The sequence below is a fragment of the Lissotriton vulgaris genome, chromosome 2_1 (genome assembly GCF_964263255.1).
Source record: "Lissotriton vulgaris chromosome 2_1, aLisVul1.2, whole genome shotgun sequence".
NCBI classification, from domain to species: domain Eukaryota; kingdom Metazoa; phylum Chordata; class Amphibia; order Caudata; family Salamandridae; genus Lissotriton; species Lissotriton vulgaris.
Window position 1 is genome coordinate 578,828,956 of NC_141687.1, and position 17,143 is coordinate 578,846,098.

General features: G+C 40.7%; 1 protein-coding gene across 4 annotated transcripts in view; it reads right to left on the reverse strand.

Annotated features, from left to right (window-relative positions):
* The window catches only part of MYRF (myelin regulatory factor), a 464,514-nt gene that overhangs the window by 156,654 nt on the left and 290,717 nt on the right, over window positions 1-17,143 (reverse strand). For all 4 annotated transcript variants that reach the window (XM_086955588.1, XM_086955587.1, XM_086955590.1 and 1 more), the window contains 2 exons: window positions 15,378-15,573; window positions 10,449-10,525 (listed from right to left, as the gene is read on the reverse strand). In XM_086955588.1, coding sequence (XP_086811714.1) covers window positions 10,449-10,525; window positions 15,378-15,573 — 273 coding nt within the window. The remainder of the gene's footprint in view (window positions 1-10,448; window positions 10,526-15,377; window positions 15,574-17,143) is intronic.

Genomic DNA, 17,143 nt, shown 5'->3' on the forward strand with positions numbered 1-17,143 from the left:
TTGTTTTTAGCAAATGTACCACCCCAATGATAGGATGGAATGTACCAGTGTGGGCACCACCACGTGGTACTCTATCCATCACACTCGTTCCATACCCTGCCTATTGCCTATTTACCTCCCCCCCTGGTGCTCTGTCATCTGCCCCCCACACAGCCACCGCCAGTCCCCTGGGCTGGATGCTGCATCCATGGGCGTGACTGATACTCTAATGCTGGCGGACTCCTCTGCTCCCTCGTGGTTATTTTTTCTTGTCTCCTTCTCTAATTCACTGCATGTGGCCAGTAGACCAAACCCATCATGCTCAGTCACATGTCTCTTTTTCCCAGTCCCCACTCTGACACCAGCGGAACCCCAGTGCAGACCCCAGGGTCTGGGGTTCTGAGGCAAGGGGCTTGCTTTGTTGAGTCCCACTTGCCCCCCTAGTGTTGCACTTGACCCATCTTCGCTTTTCCCAATTAGCTCCACCATCAGAGAGAACACGCACATGTTACAGGAAGTCCTGTATCTATTTTGCATGTTTACACGGCTGCTGCACATGCTTTATCAGAGTGAATAAAGCATGCACTGGTGCTAGCTACACTCTTTCTATTTTGAGAGGTTAGCGACAAGTGTGAATCCCTTTTTACTGAAGAAGTGCCAACATGATTGTCTTTGCAAATGCTTTTATTTCTATTTTTCCGGCAAAGCTAAAACCTGGCTGCAGCACTGCTTCCTAGTAATCACTGATGTGCTCCATCAACCATGAGTAAATCTTTGTATGATCATAATATATACCACAGGTCTAATTATAGTAGGAATATCTCTGCTTGGGAACCCCCACTGACTTCTCTATTCTGAACATAGGCCAAGAGCCCGTTTTTATACGTCACTGGAGAGTAATGGGTTTTCCACCTTTAGCGATGCATGCTATTGGCACTTTAAAAGCCTACAGTTTTACATTAACAGTGTTTTGAGATTTACAGGGTGAAACAATGAGATGTAGTGAAGCTTGTGGGACTGTATGTCTTTTATATGGTAAGCCTCAAAGGTGTCCAATCTATGCTTGATCCTTTGGATTTCTAGCCTTTTAATGCGATGCCAGAGCCCCAACTTTCCCTTTACTCCCGTAGTGACCTCTGCTAACAAGCCAAAAAGTACAAGCCATGCAATGGGCTGAGTTAAGCCAAATTCACTTTGTCATATTTATTTGTATTCTATTATCTTTCCCTTAAATCTTTTTGTTTCAGCAACACTGCGTGTATCTTGCTGAATAATTTTAGTTCTTTGAATTTAACCACTGTAAGGTCTTTGCATGCACCAAGCATTCACTACACATTGACTTACACTTAATAAATGCATTCTGGGTGATTCAGAAAAGCTACTCTCTGATATTCCTTGTTCCAACCAATACACCAAACGTTGACTATACATATTTTGCGTTTCCCGCTTATCACACGAGTTTCCAAATCTTGGGAACAAGGCGATACAGATACTGTTCTAGCTCTGTGGATGGTGAGAGTTAACAGTCAGCCATTCTTGGACCAGACACGTGAGTGCTATCAGTTTATTCCAGACGATGAGTAAGAGTTTCCTAAAGTATGTAGGTATTTGTATACAGTAAAAACGCTGGAGGAAAAGCATTTATTCAGGTACGTTCATTTCCTGAGACTACACGATTGTGGAGGCACACAGCAAACGTTACCTCCACCAGCAACAACTCATGAACAACAGTAGTATTTTAAAGCACAACATACTCAGAATACTAAACCATTCCATGGGCACACTTAGTAACATGAGAACACTCAAAAAACAGGATGTTGACTCTATAATTCTATAAGAACAGCGAAACATAAGGTTGCATGAACATTACATGTATCCCACATTTTACTACACTACTACACATCTTCCCTTCTTCCCAAAAAACAAAGCAACAACATATTTTTTTTAAAACACAAGAACTCAGCAATAAAATTACTAGTAAAAGCCCCTCCAACATAAGCAATAACAGCGTTAGGTATGAAAACTGCTTTGAGTGACAATAATTCTAGAGCTCCTTCTTGGAAGCTCACGCTTGGGCAACACAGAGATCTTTCCGTTGTCAGTTCACAGAGGTTTCTTGCCTACTTTGTCCCTCACACTGTCGTCATCAGGACTGACAATTATTTTGACAATCTTGTCAGGATTCCACCAATGCCCGTTCCCACTTGAACAGCGTTACCGCCGATCTTCTCCAATCTGATTGGCTCTCCAAATTTGCTCTTTTCCTTCTTGACATGTACAGGAGACTTTATCCGAACCATTAGGTAGATTCATCAAGCTAAATTGCGCTTGCAAAGGGCCAGATTCTGAGAATCTGGCCCTTTGCGAGTGCAATTTTTGCATTTGGGATTCATCATCCCAAATGCAAAAATCGCTATTTGCGAAATCGCATATTTGCGAGGAATTGGATTTAAGGAATCTCTATTAGAGATTCCTTACATGCAATTCATTAACCAATTTGAAATTGCGAATTCGCAATATTTGGTCACTATTTACCACGAAGTCTGACTTCGTGGTAAATTGCGAAAAAATAGAAAAAAGCACTTTAGACTCTTTGGACATGTGTGTGCGCAACACCTGTGTAAATTTGCATTTCAGGGGTGCTACAGGGTGTCCTTTGGACACCCTGGCACCCTTGAAATCGCTATCTTATTTGCGATTAGCTAATTGCTAATCGCAAATAAGGAATACTCCCCATTCATTCCTATGGGCCTCGGACATGTGTGTGCGCAACACCTGTGTAAATTTGCATTTCAGGGGTGCTACAGGGTGTCCTTTGGACACCCTGGCACCCTTGAAATCGCTATCTTATTTGCGATTAGCTAATTGCTAATCGCAAATAAGGAATACTCCCCATTCATTCCTTTAGGCCCATAGGAATGAATGGGGAGTATACCTTATTTGCGATTAGCAATTTGCTAATCGCAAATAAGGAATGTGTAGGAATCGCAATTTATTTTGCGATTCCTACATGAATCCCGTTTTGGGAGTCTGTAATAGCAATTCCTTATGAATCGCTATTAAAGACTCGCAAAACGGGTCTTTGATGAATATACCTGATTGTGTCTAACCACAAGTGGAACCACCATGACACCTTTTTTCTTTTCATAACAAACTTTTTGTTTTTCCTGTGCCAGGGCCTTGTTCTCTTTTACTATAAACATCAATTTAATAACATCAGAGTCTGATTTTAGCCATTTTGCCATCCACCCAGGTTAAAAACTTGTGCTCGCTCTTCTTTCTCTCTTCATTCTATCAAAAGTTCAAACAGAGGCACCTTGGTGGATGAATGAGGTGTCATGCTGTAGAACCACATCATGCTGCTCAAAGACTAAGCAAAATCATGGTTCCCAGTTGTGGCCCACTTGACACACTCACCCACCACACGGTTCATTCTCTCCACAAGATCATTAGTTTGTGGGTAGTGTAGGGAACTTCTCAAATGTTTGATTCCACAAGAATCAAGGAACACTTGTAATTCACTACTTGCGAGTTACGTTACTTTGTCTGAAACCAAAACCTAGGTGAATCCTTCTGTCATGCAGACTTCGCTCAGAAATTCCACAGGGTTTCAGGCATACAGCTCCTTCACCACCTTGATCTCTGGCCATTTTGATGCATAATCCATAAGTACCAAGATGAACCTGGTGCCACTAGACAGGGAATCCTAAGGCCCCATGATGTCAATCTAATTTGACCCATGGACCAGCAGGACACTCAGTAGGCATGAGAGGAGGCAACACCACCTTTAGATTTTTATCTGCAGACCAACACACACTGCACAACAATTCCCCACCTCCTCATCAATCTCTGGGTCCATACCTGGCCACCAAAAGGTCTCCCGTATGCGGCGCCTGGAGAGAGACAAAACTAAATGTCCATCATGGACCTTCCTGATAATATTGTTACTTACAGTATGAGGTGGAATAAACTTTTCAGACCACAAGAGCAGACCATCTTCAATTGAGATTTCAATCTAAACCTTACAGTAAGGTTGCAATAACGGAGATGAGACCTTTTCTCTGGACCAACCCTTTCTTACCAGTTCACACACCTGTTGTAACTTCTCACACCTCAAATATGCCATCCACTCATCTTCAGAACACATCCTCAACTCAGGTATTGGAAATGGCAGCCGCAAAACAATCCTCATCAAATAGATCAGAAAATGTTATAACTTTGTGTTCGTCCACATTGTGTGGAAAGGAAGAAAAGTCTGCTCTCCCATTCTTATCACTCGAAATATGAGTCACATCAAACTGTTACTGTTATAGCTTGGTGACCATCCTCAAAATCCTGTGAATGCAACATTTGCTCAACCCACTCCCCAGAATACTAACTAGGGCTTGTGATCTGTTTGTAACATGAAACGTCTTCCCTATACATACACTAGAAATTTCTCAATGGACCACAAACACGCCAATAGTTCTTTTTCAATAGCCAAGTACTAGAGCTGTGCTTCCCTCAACACTCTGAATGTATCACCACAGTATTTTCAACCTCATTAATTCTTTGAGTCAGTATGGCACCCCGCCCCACCAGGCTGGCATCAACCGTAATAGAACACGGAAAACCTGGATCAAAAGGCTTAAGCCTTGCTTCTCCCAAACATGAACTTGATCGGATCAAAAGCTGCAATGCATTCCTCACACCACACAAATTTGACTCCCTTCTTTAGTAAATTGCTAATAGGACATACCTTGGTAGCAAAATCAGGGATGAACATAGAGGTATACTCACACAAACCCTAGCTGCGACTTCACACCAGCCTTATACTTTCGGGGTGTAGCATTCACAATGGCTTCCACCAGACCAGGTCTAGGACTGATCCGTTCCTGCTAGATCATGTGGCCTAGGCATTCAACCTCACTGCACAAGAACTTACATGTTTCTATCTTCAGGACTACCCCTTGTTTTTTGAAAAATGCCTAATACTCTAGGGAGGATATTGTCATGGGACGTGGCATCCTTGACAAAAATTAGCACATCACCCTGAAATACCAAGACACCATCTTGCTTATTAAGCAATTTGAACATCACTCCATTATGCTTTAAGAAAAATTTATTGTGTGCGATTATGGAGTTATTTCTAGTGTGGAAATTGTTGCTGAATCAGCCCATTTTTCTGCAAGTATTGGTTTATGTTGATCTTCATCCAGGTGACTAAAATGTGCCTTTGCCTACTCTAATCACTGCTTAAAGGGAACATGCTCAAGTCCATGTTTATTAAGAGACCTGTGTCAACTTATGAGTTATTTGTGATTAAGATCCAAAAGGAAGTTCCCTGGACTAACTCGATCGAGCTCGTAGTTGTGACCAGTTTTCACTTTGGTTTTTAAGTTAGTGAGCTATAACAGAGCTGGACGTAAGCAAGGAAAACAAAGGAAAGGGACCATCAAAAGATGCTTAAGTGGACACCTTACTACAGTGGACCTGATTCACCAAGGTAAACGTAAACATGTTTGCAAGTTTATACGTTTTTGGTATTCACAAACTGCAAGTTTATTTTCACTAATAGTCATTTTTATGACTGTGGAGACTCCACAAACAAAAGAAAGGTTAAGAAGATAGGAGAGGGCTTTCTTTTTACGTATACTTTTGGTATTCACAAACTGTGAGCTTAATTTTACTATTAATAATTTTACGACAACAGAGACTATGCACTTAAAAAAATAGGAGTGGTCTATTGTTATATGTGTAGAGTCTACAAAAGTCGTAAAATTACTATTACTAAAAATAAACTCACAGTTTGTCAATAACAAAAAAATAGTAAACTTACACAAAAGTGTAAGTTTAACTTTGTGAATCATGCCCACTGTAGTAAGGTGGCCACTTAAACGACTACTAGGTAAAACCTTAGAAAGAGAAATGTGACTCTCAGGAGGAAGAGTAGAGGAGCCAGGTATAATGATCCACTGTTTTAGATTTATAGACTAGAAATGAACCAAACAACAGAGAGAACTCCCCTCCTGACAGTCACTGTCCCTGAATGGCTCTCCATAAACCGCAACCTAATTCCACCAGAGTGGTCTTGAGGTTTGTATCAATATCTCTCTAAGCAGTTCTTCAAAAGAATTTGTAGACTATGTATGGAGAAGTGAAACTTCCACAAAGAATTCCTAACACAGCCACAATCTGCAGTCTAAAGACTGCATTAGAATCTGATAAAAAAAAACTACTCAGCACAAGTTGTATGTTACATGAGGTAATCATGCTTAAAGAGCATGTCTGTTTCAGAGCTCTGTTAACATAGTAGCACATGGGTCCTTTTCTTAGAGCCAAACCAACTCTAGTCAGAGAAGTATAGTTCTCATAGGAAGCTAGGCCAGTGGTCTAAATTTTAAGCATGCATTCCAGTACCTAATATCTCAACACCTTTTGATTCACAAGAGACAAATTGAGGGCACCTGTGCAAACAGACTGGCAGCCAAGCATTCTCAAATCTAAGAGAGTGAACCTACACAAAGCGAAAACTAAAATGTACTCAACGGAAAACAACACATGGCTCTGACCTCTTCTATATATGTAGGAAGTTAAAACGACTGTAGCTCATGGCAGGAAAGAGCATTTTCTTTGTAAAGAAGAAGACCTTAATTGGCAGCCTCTGGCTCTCTCTGCACATAAAAGGGCATATTCACAAGCCTCTATCGCCACCTCGGCATTAGGGGCCTCGCCATATTTATAAGGCAGTGTTAAGCCACTTAAAGTGGCTTAACGCTGCCTTGTGAATAAGACACCCTTCCACGCTGTATTTAGTGTGAAAGGAGAGGGCAATGGGTGTTGTGGTAGGCGTTCCACCACAACACCCATTGATTTTGATGCTGCCCCCTATTTACAAGGGCAGCATAAATACGAGGCAGCGCCAAAATTAAGACCAGGAAAAAACTGGTCTTAAACAAGTGAAACAAGGAGAAATGCTTTATTTTTTCTCGTTTTTGCTGTTTATATGTGTGCTGCCTTGGGCAGCACACATGGAAACAGCAAATTGCCTATGATTGTCCCTTTTCCTGCACATAAACCATCATAAAAAAAATGCTGTTTTGCAACTTCTATGTGTGCTGTATTAAGCTGCACACATAGAAGGGAGACCTTCCTGCACATAAACAATCTTCCCCCAACGCAGCCACCCTTGCACGTTGGTGCAAGGGTGCCTGTGTTGGCGCCAGGCACCTGAACTCAGTGCCAGCGCTAGGGGAAACGCAGGAGTGCACCTTATTCTTGTGAATACTGCACATCCCTGCGTTTTCATAATGGAGAAGCATGGCATTAGCAATGTTTGCTCAACGCCACGCTTCTCCATTCTTTTGTAAATATGCCCAAAGTTTTGTATGAAAAAATATGTCCTATGGGAATGCTCTAAGTAAAGATTATTCTGCCTACTTGATGGGTTGCTGCATAACTGGATAAAGAAAGCTGGGATGAGCACAGGCATAATGCTGGTGCATTGTTTATAGTGGGAGTTTTCAGACTGATTATAAATAGAGTGAGAGAGAAAAAAAGAGAGAGAGAAAGTGGAATGGGATGGAAGGTTGAGCATATGACCCTAAGAAGAAGGCAGTATCATTTGGAAGCTCAGAGTTGAAAGGAGAAGCTGAGCTGGCAGAAGATCCATGTACACTTTTCAAACTGGTCAGACATGGGGAAGCAATTTTCCCAGGGTTTCTTACAAACTGAGAGCAGCTGTTGGCCTTCTTTTTCATTCATGGTGAGGGATCCCAGTTGCAACACATCAGCCAAGGTTGGTGTTGCTCTCTATTAACACTAATCACTGTGTTATGTTCTGAATTTTGAGTTTGTGCTTCTCCAGACCAAGCATTAAAAAGTGCCTACCAGTATGGATGGCATCTGAATCCTACACCTTGTAGTTCCCTTTGCCTTATGTAACATTTTCTATACACTGGTTTACACATGTATGATTCATTGTCTCTGAATGTGTGTGAGATGTAAAGTGCTCCGACACACTACACTGGTATGAGAGGTGCTATGAAACAAATAAAATACATGTGAGAGAGGGGCTATGGAGAGAGGCTCTGTTGGAAGGTGATAGTGAGGGAATCATCGAAGAGCTGCCATAAAAATTGTCGTATTCTGGCGCACAGTAAGTTCAACATTTACTATGCTCTAAAAAATAATAATATTGAATAAATACTGACAAATGTGTTGTAGAATGTACACTTTTTCCCAAATTTTCTTTAGGGAGAACACACCTTTAGGATCACTCAGGCATAGGGGGTGCCACCAGGAGGGTGCCACGTACAAGACCATTCTCCACGAAACTCGCGATGGGGTGAATATCTCAATTTGCATTCCTCGGCTGTAAGCTGTCCTTGGCCGAGTGGTGGCTGGGGGGATGCAAGGTGCTTGGGATCTTCACCTGGCAGACAATTGTCTTACATTTCAAGAAACACAGGAGGTGTATGGGGTGAGCCTGGAACAGTTCTTGCAGTTCACTGCCCTGACCAGAGTAGCGAGAGGGCTGTGCCCTGGCTTCCTGGCAACACCTCAAGAGGCCTGTGCTTTGGGGGTGATACTGGAACTTGGATCTTCCAGACGACTGGTGTCCCATTTATACTGGGACCTTCAAGAGGACCTACCGCAGGTTGACTATCGAACATGCTGTGGTTGGGAAGCGGATCTACCAGAGCCGAAAACTGCAGCAGAATGGCATAAAAAGTATGCCCTGGTGAAGGAGGTGTCCATTAATGCCCATTTTAAATTGGCTAATTTTAACGTCCTGTACCGAAAGTATCTGGCCCCAATAAAAACGTAAAAAAATATACCCCATTCACATAGATAACAGCCCGAGATGCAGGGAGGGTGGACCATAAGTTACCCACATGATTTGGAGTTTGGCAGTATAGCCCAGCATTGTCAATCGGTGGTATGGTGCTTGCTACAGACTACCAACATTTCCCTTGAGATCACGGCTAAACACTGTCTGCTGGACCTCATCCCGAGCTTCAAGGAAGGTAGGGTGCTGTAGATTTGCTCAATTGTGGGTCTTATTGGCCAAGCATATAGTCGCTATGCAGTGGATGCTTGCTCTTGGACACACAATAGTGGCATAGTTAAGGGACTTAACAGAATAGGCTTGGATGGAACTAAGGCGTATGAATGAGGTTTGCACTGATGAGCACCTGTAGGATGATTGTTGAGAGTGGGAGAGCCTTGATGCACGGCGTGACATACGCGATGGGGGGTGAGCCTGCTGCTGAGGCGTTAGACGGGGAGGCCCAGCCCCCTTGATGAGACAAGTGGGACCATCGCTTGAGATGTGGCAGAGCACGAATTGCGGTGCACCACTGCCTCCGATTGGAAGTGAGCCTTGCTGTAATGATAGCAGTGCAGTGGACACTACTTATAGACCCATTGGCAAGAGGACATGCCATAATATGGCTCCACTGGAGTAGCGACTGATATGGGAAGGCGGTCGAAACACACAGAGCTCAATTGTGAGGAGTTGCTGATTAACTTAGGGATGATTGCATGACCATGATTGAAGACAATGGTACCATGAACTGCACGTTCAACGCTCTGTATTAACTGCAACTTGCATGTTATCATGTTGCTAACAGTGACCGTGTCACAATTTGCTTTATGGTAGGTATCAAAATTATTTTAAAAACACAAAGAAAAAAAGAAATCTGCTTTTTCTTCCTCTGTATGAACCGGTTAAGAAGGGATAGTTATGGCCCTTATCGTCATATGGGGGTAGCTGTAAAGGCACGGATTGTTTAGAGGCTGGTGTCACGTTAGATGCCAGCAACAGGTGCTGATCAGGTGGCAAACATTTATGGTTTGAACATTCAGCAGGTCTTTAGGTGGCCACGGAGGCTGCCTACTGTGTTCTACATAATTCCGAAACACACATACAAAAATAAATAAAGCATGCCTGTGATGTGACAAATGCATTGAAAAGAACTCACATCATGGCACTTACATCAACTATGCAAGTCTGAAACGGCTTAAGAGGGCCTCGCTTGCCCACTCCTTATCTTCTCACACAGACTCGGGTAGAGCCTCCAGGAAGTTTCGTAAAAGCTGATTTTATGTTCTGTCTTCCCAAATATTTACGGCCTGCGACAGTCTCCCATGCTTTCCTTGACCTCTCTACCGCTCCTCATCCCTTCTTCTGTCCCCTATGTATGTCTGTCTTTCTCCTTTGCCTTAATGACCTCCTCCTTTCTTTTCTTCTCTCCTCTTTGCTCCTCCTGAAGTTCTCTGTCACCTTTCCTTCTCTCCTCCTTTGTCCACCTTTTCATTGTTTTTGCCCACCTCTCCTCCAGTTGACCTCTATGTCACTAGATCCTTTCAGCCCCTTCTCATTCCAGGGTTTTCGGGTCCCATCTCATGCTTGGGGTTAAGCTCCCTTTGCCTGTCCCATATATTCAGAGTCATCCTCACCATCTCATTGCACATTTGATACTCACGTGACCGGGTTGAAGGGCCGCTTGCTTCGGTCAGACTGCGACTGCTCAATGTTAATCGACTGGTTAATTGCTTCTAACTGAGGGAGAGACATCGAAGGCAGCATTAAAAGAGGTAGGAAAGCAAGAAAGTGGTACCCATTTTGTTCAACAAATATTTAGGAGTGGTCATCTATCTAAAACCTACAGAAACTCAGCAAATGACATTAAGCAGTATAGAGTAAATGTTTACTAATCTATGAAAAAAACTGCCATGTATCTAAACTTATTTTGTTATGAACATATCTGTTGTACATCACCTGTCACACTGGATAAAAGCAAAGATTATACATGATGTTCAATGTCTAATGTAAGTAAAAGGAGTTTATGAAGCAGATGAAGTTGCCAAATATTTGTTTGCCACCTTCACAAACATATATAAAAAGATCTGAAACTTTGCAAAGTCTCTTGGTTTAATACTTCTGCAGGAATACTGTGACATTTACAACTCTTTAAGTCATTATCGAACATGAACAAGTAAACACATACTTCGCAGACAATTGCTAGTGTTCTCATGCATCGTTTCATTCTGCGTAGAAAAACTCTGCAAAGGTAAACCTGCAGAGAAAAATTCTGCGAACATTTGCCAATTCGCATAGAAGACATATGGAAAGGTAAAGTTGCAAAGGAAAATTCTACAAATATCTTCCAGTGTGGATACAAAAACCTTAGAGAAGGTGGGCTTGGAGAGATATAAATCTGCATAGATTCTCCACTGTAACTGAGTTTGTTTAGAATGAAAGTTAGATAGCTATTTAGTGATAACGTGAAAAAACTGAAATCAGGCAAAGGTAATCCAGGAGCCTTTAACACTCCAGAAAGAGTGAAAATCACAGAACACAAATCGAAGAACAACTGGGAAAGATTAGTAGTTTGGGATGCAGATTTGAGAAATTGAGTTCTCATATTTAATTATGACTATGTTATATTGATGCCCTTCTAACATTATGGGATACTGGTTTACCAGCCTTTATAGCATTTTAATAGTATTCAATAATTATCTGATATTAAAACGTGCTTTTAAATTTAGTTAAGACAAGTTAGTTTTTTTTAGCTTTCAAAATTGATGTATCAATTGTATATATACAAATATATGCCCAGCTACTCCACCAAAAATATATAATGCATTTATAACTCTTTGCAAAAGGTTTGCATCACACATATTTGAAGAGAAAAGCCTAGTTATGACTGTTTAAAAAAAAAAGCAAAATAAAACAGATCGTTGACACAGGGCTGTTATTGTTGCAGTCCACATAATATGCAATTGCTCAACTTTTAAAATAAATAGATCTGATCTACTAGGAAATGTGAGAAGTAACCCCCACAATATAAATGAATATGTATATTTACCATGCAGAATTTTAAAATATATGAAATACGCAGAGTAGTCTGCTAACAGATACTGATTGAAGTATAAGCACCTATGACAACACAACGTTGACCTTATGCAATAGCTTACCACAATACCACCAACCATAACCCAATATCGTGAGAATTAAGTGCCCCCTGACCATTCCTTCATATTTTTACATTCGTGCAAGTTACTATATCTGTAATCTTGGAATGAAAAGGAGTTTTCAAGTGACTAATAAACACACAGGTGTGTATAAAATATCAGACCTTTCTTACATTATTAAACTTTTGTTCTATCTATCTTAACCCCTTTAGCCGACGCACACAACCAAGGGGTCAATACATTCTTGCAACTGATAATAATCTAAATTGTAAATCATTGGATCCCACTGCAAAATTGCTGTTTGTCCAAAACACACTAGCAAGGTGACTGTTTCACAGTTCATCGGCCTTGATAAAGTGAAATGGAATCCAAGAAAAGGAATTCGAAAGCCAAAACTGATAGCAGGGGAGGTCAGAGTTATTTTGAAACAGAGAACTAACTCTAATATGGATTTAAATTCTTGATATGCTTCATTTCCCATTTTTTACTGATAATAGCTTTTATTGATCTGGGTTCTCCTTCTACTTTTCTCAAATTTTCGTTCTAAGAAAATCAATTGCAGACTTTGAAAGTTCATTCTTGCACAATATATGTATTAGTTTTGAAATTTAACTGCGAGGTAGTTGTTTATACTTTAAACCCAATAAGGTGTTATTATTGAGATAATCATATAATATTGCTCACTAGAGCCAGCCTCTACTAGATTGGACAGGCGTTTTGAGGGTGCCTGAATGTTATGTTTCCATTGGCATAATATCAACAAGAGAAAAACCTACGACTCGTGCTTCCGCTACATCAGTTCATTTATGCCAACCTTTTGTTGTTATGAATTCCTCCTACTTTTGTACAGCAGTTTCGCACCAAATGCCACATTAACCTTATCATGATGTAAACTGGACTGTTGGACCACGAATGGTTGGCATGGACAATAGAACCTATTCCAACGGGAAGCTCTGGCATTCATGCAACCGCTGGGTAAATAAAAAGTAAAAATTACTGTTCAGCTATGCGGTGTGGCACTTTTCCACCAATACAAATAACTACAGCGGGGAAAAACCCACGCAAATGAATTATGTGTGACTTCCTAAATTTGCCACTATGAGAAGAGGGACCTTGAACTTCTTAGGTGTAAGGAAACTCCGCGACTGCACACTGCTTCTGGTCAGGAAATGGAACGAGAGGGCAACTATACACCTGTCAGCATGGACATTTAAATAAGTCTGACGTCATCCATCACACCAAGTACTTCGAAAGCTGGATCATTTTCAAACATTTCATGACGGTCAAGACAAACTGCACCATACAAAGGCCAAGCCACTGCTTTATGGGATTGTGTAATTTCTAATTTTCTATACATTTTACCGGAACTTTTATTGCTTAGGTTAGGCCACGTGGTGAACAACGTCCTATCAGCACTTACCCTGTCCATTAAGCAGAGCTCACTTGTGATAAAAGTGATGCTGTACACACGTATCTCACTGGTGTGGTGTTATTGCAACAAAACAAGGGTTATTTAGTGGTATTTTTAAACACATTTTCAACAATATTTTTGATTATGAAAAACAAGGAGCACGCCACATGACTTTGCTGAGTGTCATTATGTTTTCGATAGGTATAAACAATTTTTGTTTATAATATCTCAGTTATTCCTTTATTTCCCACTAGCTTCGTTTAATATCTATTACTGTTTTGATGTTGTGGGCTCCCAATCTCTGGTATGGAGCACCGAGTTGTTTTAAATTTAAAACACATTGCAGAGGCTCTAAATCCTAAAGCATACTCGCAGGGGTGCGAGGAATCATGGATAAAATATCTATAGGTATGCTATGCTCACAACCTTAATGTTAGTTCAATTCTTGTGTAATCATTCAATTTGTGATGTGCTCACTGGGTAGCGTTCTCCGGTCTTGAAGTGAATATAAATGAGAAAATAGTTGCACGCCCATCCGTGGGCATGTCACCCTTGGCAGAATCAAGACCCTTGGTAGGGCTGTTCAATTTTCCAAAATAAACAGATTAATCCATATTTCATGCTTGAATATCTTTTATATGTTGCTCTTCTTTGCTTCAGACAAGATATACATTGCAATATCCATCAAAAAATTAAATTTTGCTGCATAGTCATCCGAAATGAATCAATACATCCTTTTTGGTATTTCAGATTCCCAATGCATTTCAGGCACCTGGCCCTTCATCAGGGGACACATCTATAATGTAAATAAAGCGCCATGAGGTTGCTGTCCAAAAGAAACTGTATGAATGCTTCATAATCATAGGTGAAACCATGCAAATTGTAGTTATGGTGACCAGTTCAAAAAATGCAGTATGAGAATGTACACGTAACAAAAGAAGTCCTATTAGTGGTGTGATCATAAAAAAATTCAGAACCGATCCCGGTGAGTAAAGGGTGTGGAATAGTACGTTCTGTTGCAAGCATGATAATGACTAAGTATGTCTTGTGACAGTGTCACATTCGAGATATCAGTCCTTTTATCTTTATCGCGCTTGTTACTTGGGAATTGCGGCTCAAGTTTCTCACTTTTTTCACCTTCAAAAGCTGTGCACATAATGATTCTTTTTACTATGTTAGGTATTGAGACACCGGTTAATTAGTCATTATCACTCTTGCAACAGAACGTACTATTCCACACCCTTTACTCAGTTGGATCGGTTCAGAATTTTTTTATGATCACACCACTAATAGGACTTCTTTTTTTGTTACATGTACATTCGCATACTGAATTTTTTAACTAGTCACTATAATTATCGTTTGCATGATTCCACCTTAGATTACGAAGCATTTATATAGTTTGTTTTGGACGGCAACCTCATGGCGCTTTAGTTACATTATAGATTTGTCCCCTGATGAAGAGCCAGCTGCCTGAAATGCATTGGGAATCTGAATTACCAAAAAGGATGTATTAATTCATTTCGGATGACTCTGCAACAAAATTGAATTTTTTGATGGATATTGCGATGTATATCTTGTCTGAAGCTAAAATGAGCAACACATAAAAGATATTCTAGCATGAAATATGGATTAATCTGTTTATTTCATAATCATGGATAAACACATCATTGCTTTTTATACTCAGTCCCCTCTTCAACTTGTATGGTCTTGTTTTATTATGTGCTATATTTACTCCATGTTCTATGTCACCTTCAATCGTGGTAAATCGCCTTTCTTATTATGTAACTCGCTAATGCCCTCTGGCCATGTTTGCTCTATGTAAAGCTGCATAAAAAAATACGTTGGTTTGGTTTGCACTATAGAAATACTACAAATATGCATACAGACGTACAGACTCTCCCTTTTCCAAAGCTCCGTCTACTTCTCTCTCTCTCTCTCCTACCACTCGCTCTCCTCTTTACCTCGCACCCAGTTTCTCTCTCTCTATCTCTTTTCCTTCCTGTCTCCCTACTCTAACATGACTTGCCTTGACTCCGTGTAGCTTCAGGTAGAAGCATTCCAGGGGCTTCAGCCCCTCGGGGGTCTTCACATACTTGGGATCCCCAATCATGCCGACGTAGACAGTAACCTGGAAGTGGTTCTTCTTCTGGCACACAAAGGCGTCGTCCCCCACTGAGAAGTTAAACCCTTTGTCAGCGTCCACCTTGTATGTTGGCATTGGCCTGTAGTGGGTCAAAGAAAACACACAGGTGTGAATCAACAATGTGTAAAGTGGTAATACAGTAGGACCTAAGGAAAATACCCCAAAAGTGTGTCAGAGCTACTTCACTACTTTTGATATAAAGTTATAGATAACCAAAAAAAATGTGGTGTTATATGAGAAATTAGTTGCTTTCAATGTGTTTACATTTTACGTCATGAAGTCTGGAGAAGAGCACTCCCTCTAGGGAAGGGGACGCTAGACAACAAAGAAGGACTGCATGTTGAAAAAACATGCATTGGCATGGCCAATGAGTCTCACTTTTGGAAACGTATACGGGTTTATGCAGAGCTATTGGCCTAGCCAATGTCTTTGAGCTATGTTGTAGAGCAGAGTGGGTGCTGTGCAGCATGGTGAAAGGGTTTTTGGTTAGATGCAGAATAAGGTTGAAATTTCAGTCATTAATGCATCCAACTAAAGAAGAGAGGACTAGGGGTATGCAATAATGTTTGGAGTTTGGGTGCTAGTTAGCCGACTGTAAACTAGAGGGTCAAGAATTCATGCAGCAAATTAATGGTCTTTGTAAAAAGTGGTGGATGATATTGTGAGAGTTTGAAGTACCTCGGATGAGTCTGGCTTTGCTGGTGGATGATGATGGAGCTAGCAGACTGAACTAGATAAAGCCAGGGTCCATATACACCTGCACGATGTATGTGAAATTAAAGTGGAATGACGAAAAACAAGTGCATTCCAGATGTACAGCCGTAGAAGAAAGGAGTTAGAGTGTTGCAAATGGTTGATCACTGAGACATCTTGGTGAAAATGTAAAGGCTACATGTGGGTGTCATAGTATGGCGAAGAAAGATAACGGGATGCAGGCTGTATTTACTGCTTGGTGGCTTGGACATCGGCCATAGACTCTGTGTACTAGTTTTAGCATGTTAGACTTTCAGCATGATTAGAGGTGGCATAGACCCCTACAAAATGATGGTGGTTTCATAATGAAAGATAGCAGGAAATATTTGGCTCTATGGTTGTAATGGGAAAAATTACTTCTACAGCTATGGCCTTTTCAAGTACCATATGAATCTCACGCACTTAACACTTCCCACCGACTCCATAATTTGCAGATTAAAAAAAAATGTGGGGGGGCTAAAACGTTTCCGAAATTATTTAAAAAAAATACACTACATGGTTGGAGTCTTGCCGATCACACTGGAAAACATAACTGGTCACTTCTTAGTTGTTGACTACTGTATTAAGTCATTTAAATTGGTGATACTTTTACCAGAATACTATACATATCTCAATATGATGGATTTGATGGAAGGGTTTTTGCCAGCATCAAGAAACAAAAAACAATAAGTATTTAAACAGAATTCAAAAACGGGGAAACAAATGATTACCATCTTGTTATGAAAAACGTTTTGTCTCATTAGTCTTGTAAGTTCATGTTTACATCACAGACAATGTGTTCAGAGCATAAATCATTTCAAGAGGACATTTGGACTTTATAAGAATCCTAAACATGTTTATCTCTTTTTAAGATCTTAAGTCTTGACTCCAAATGTGCTTGCTGAACCCCATTCATA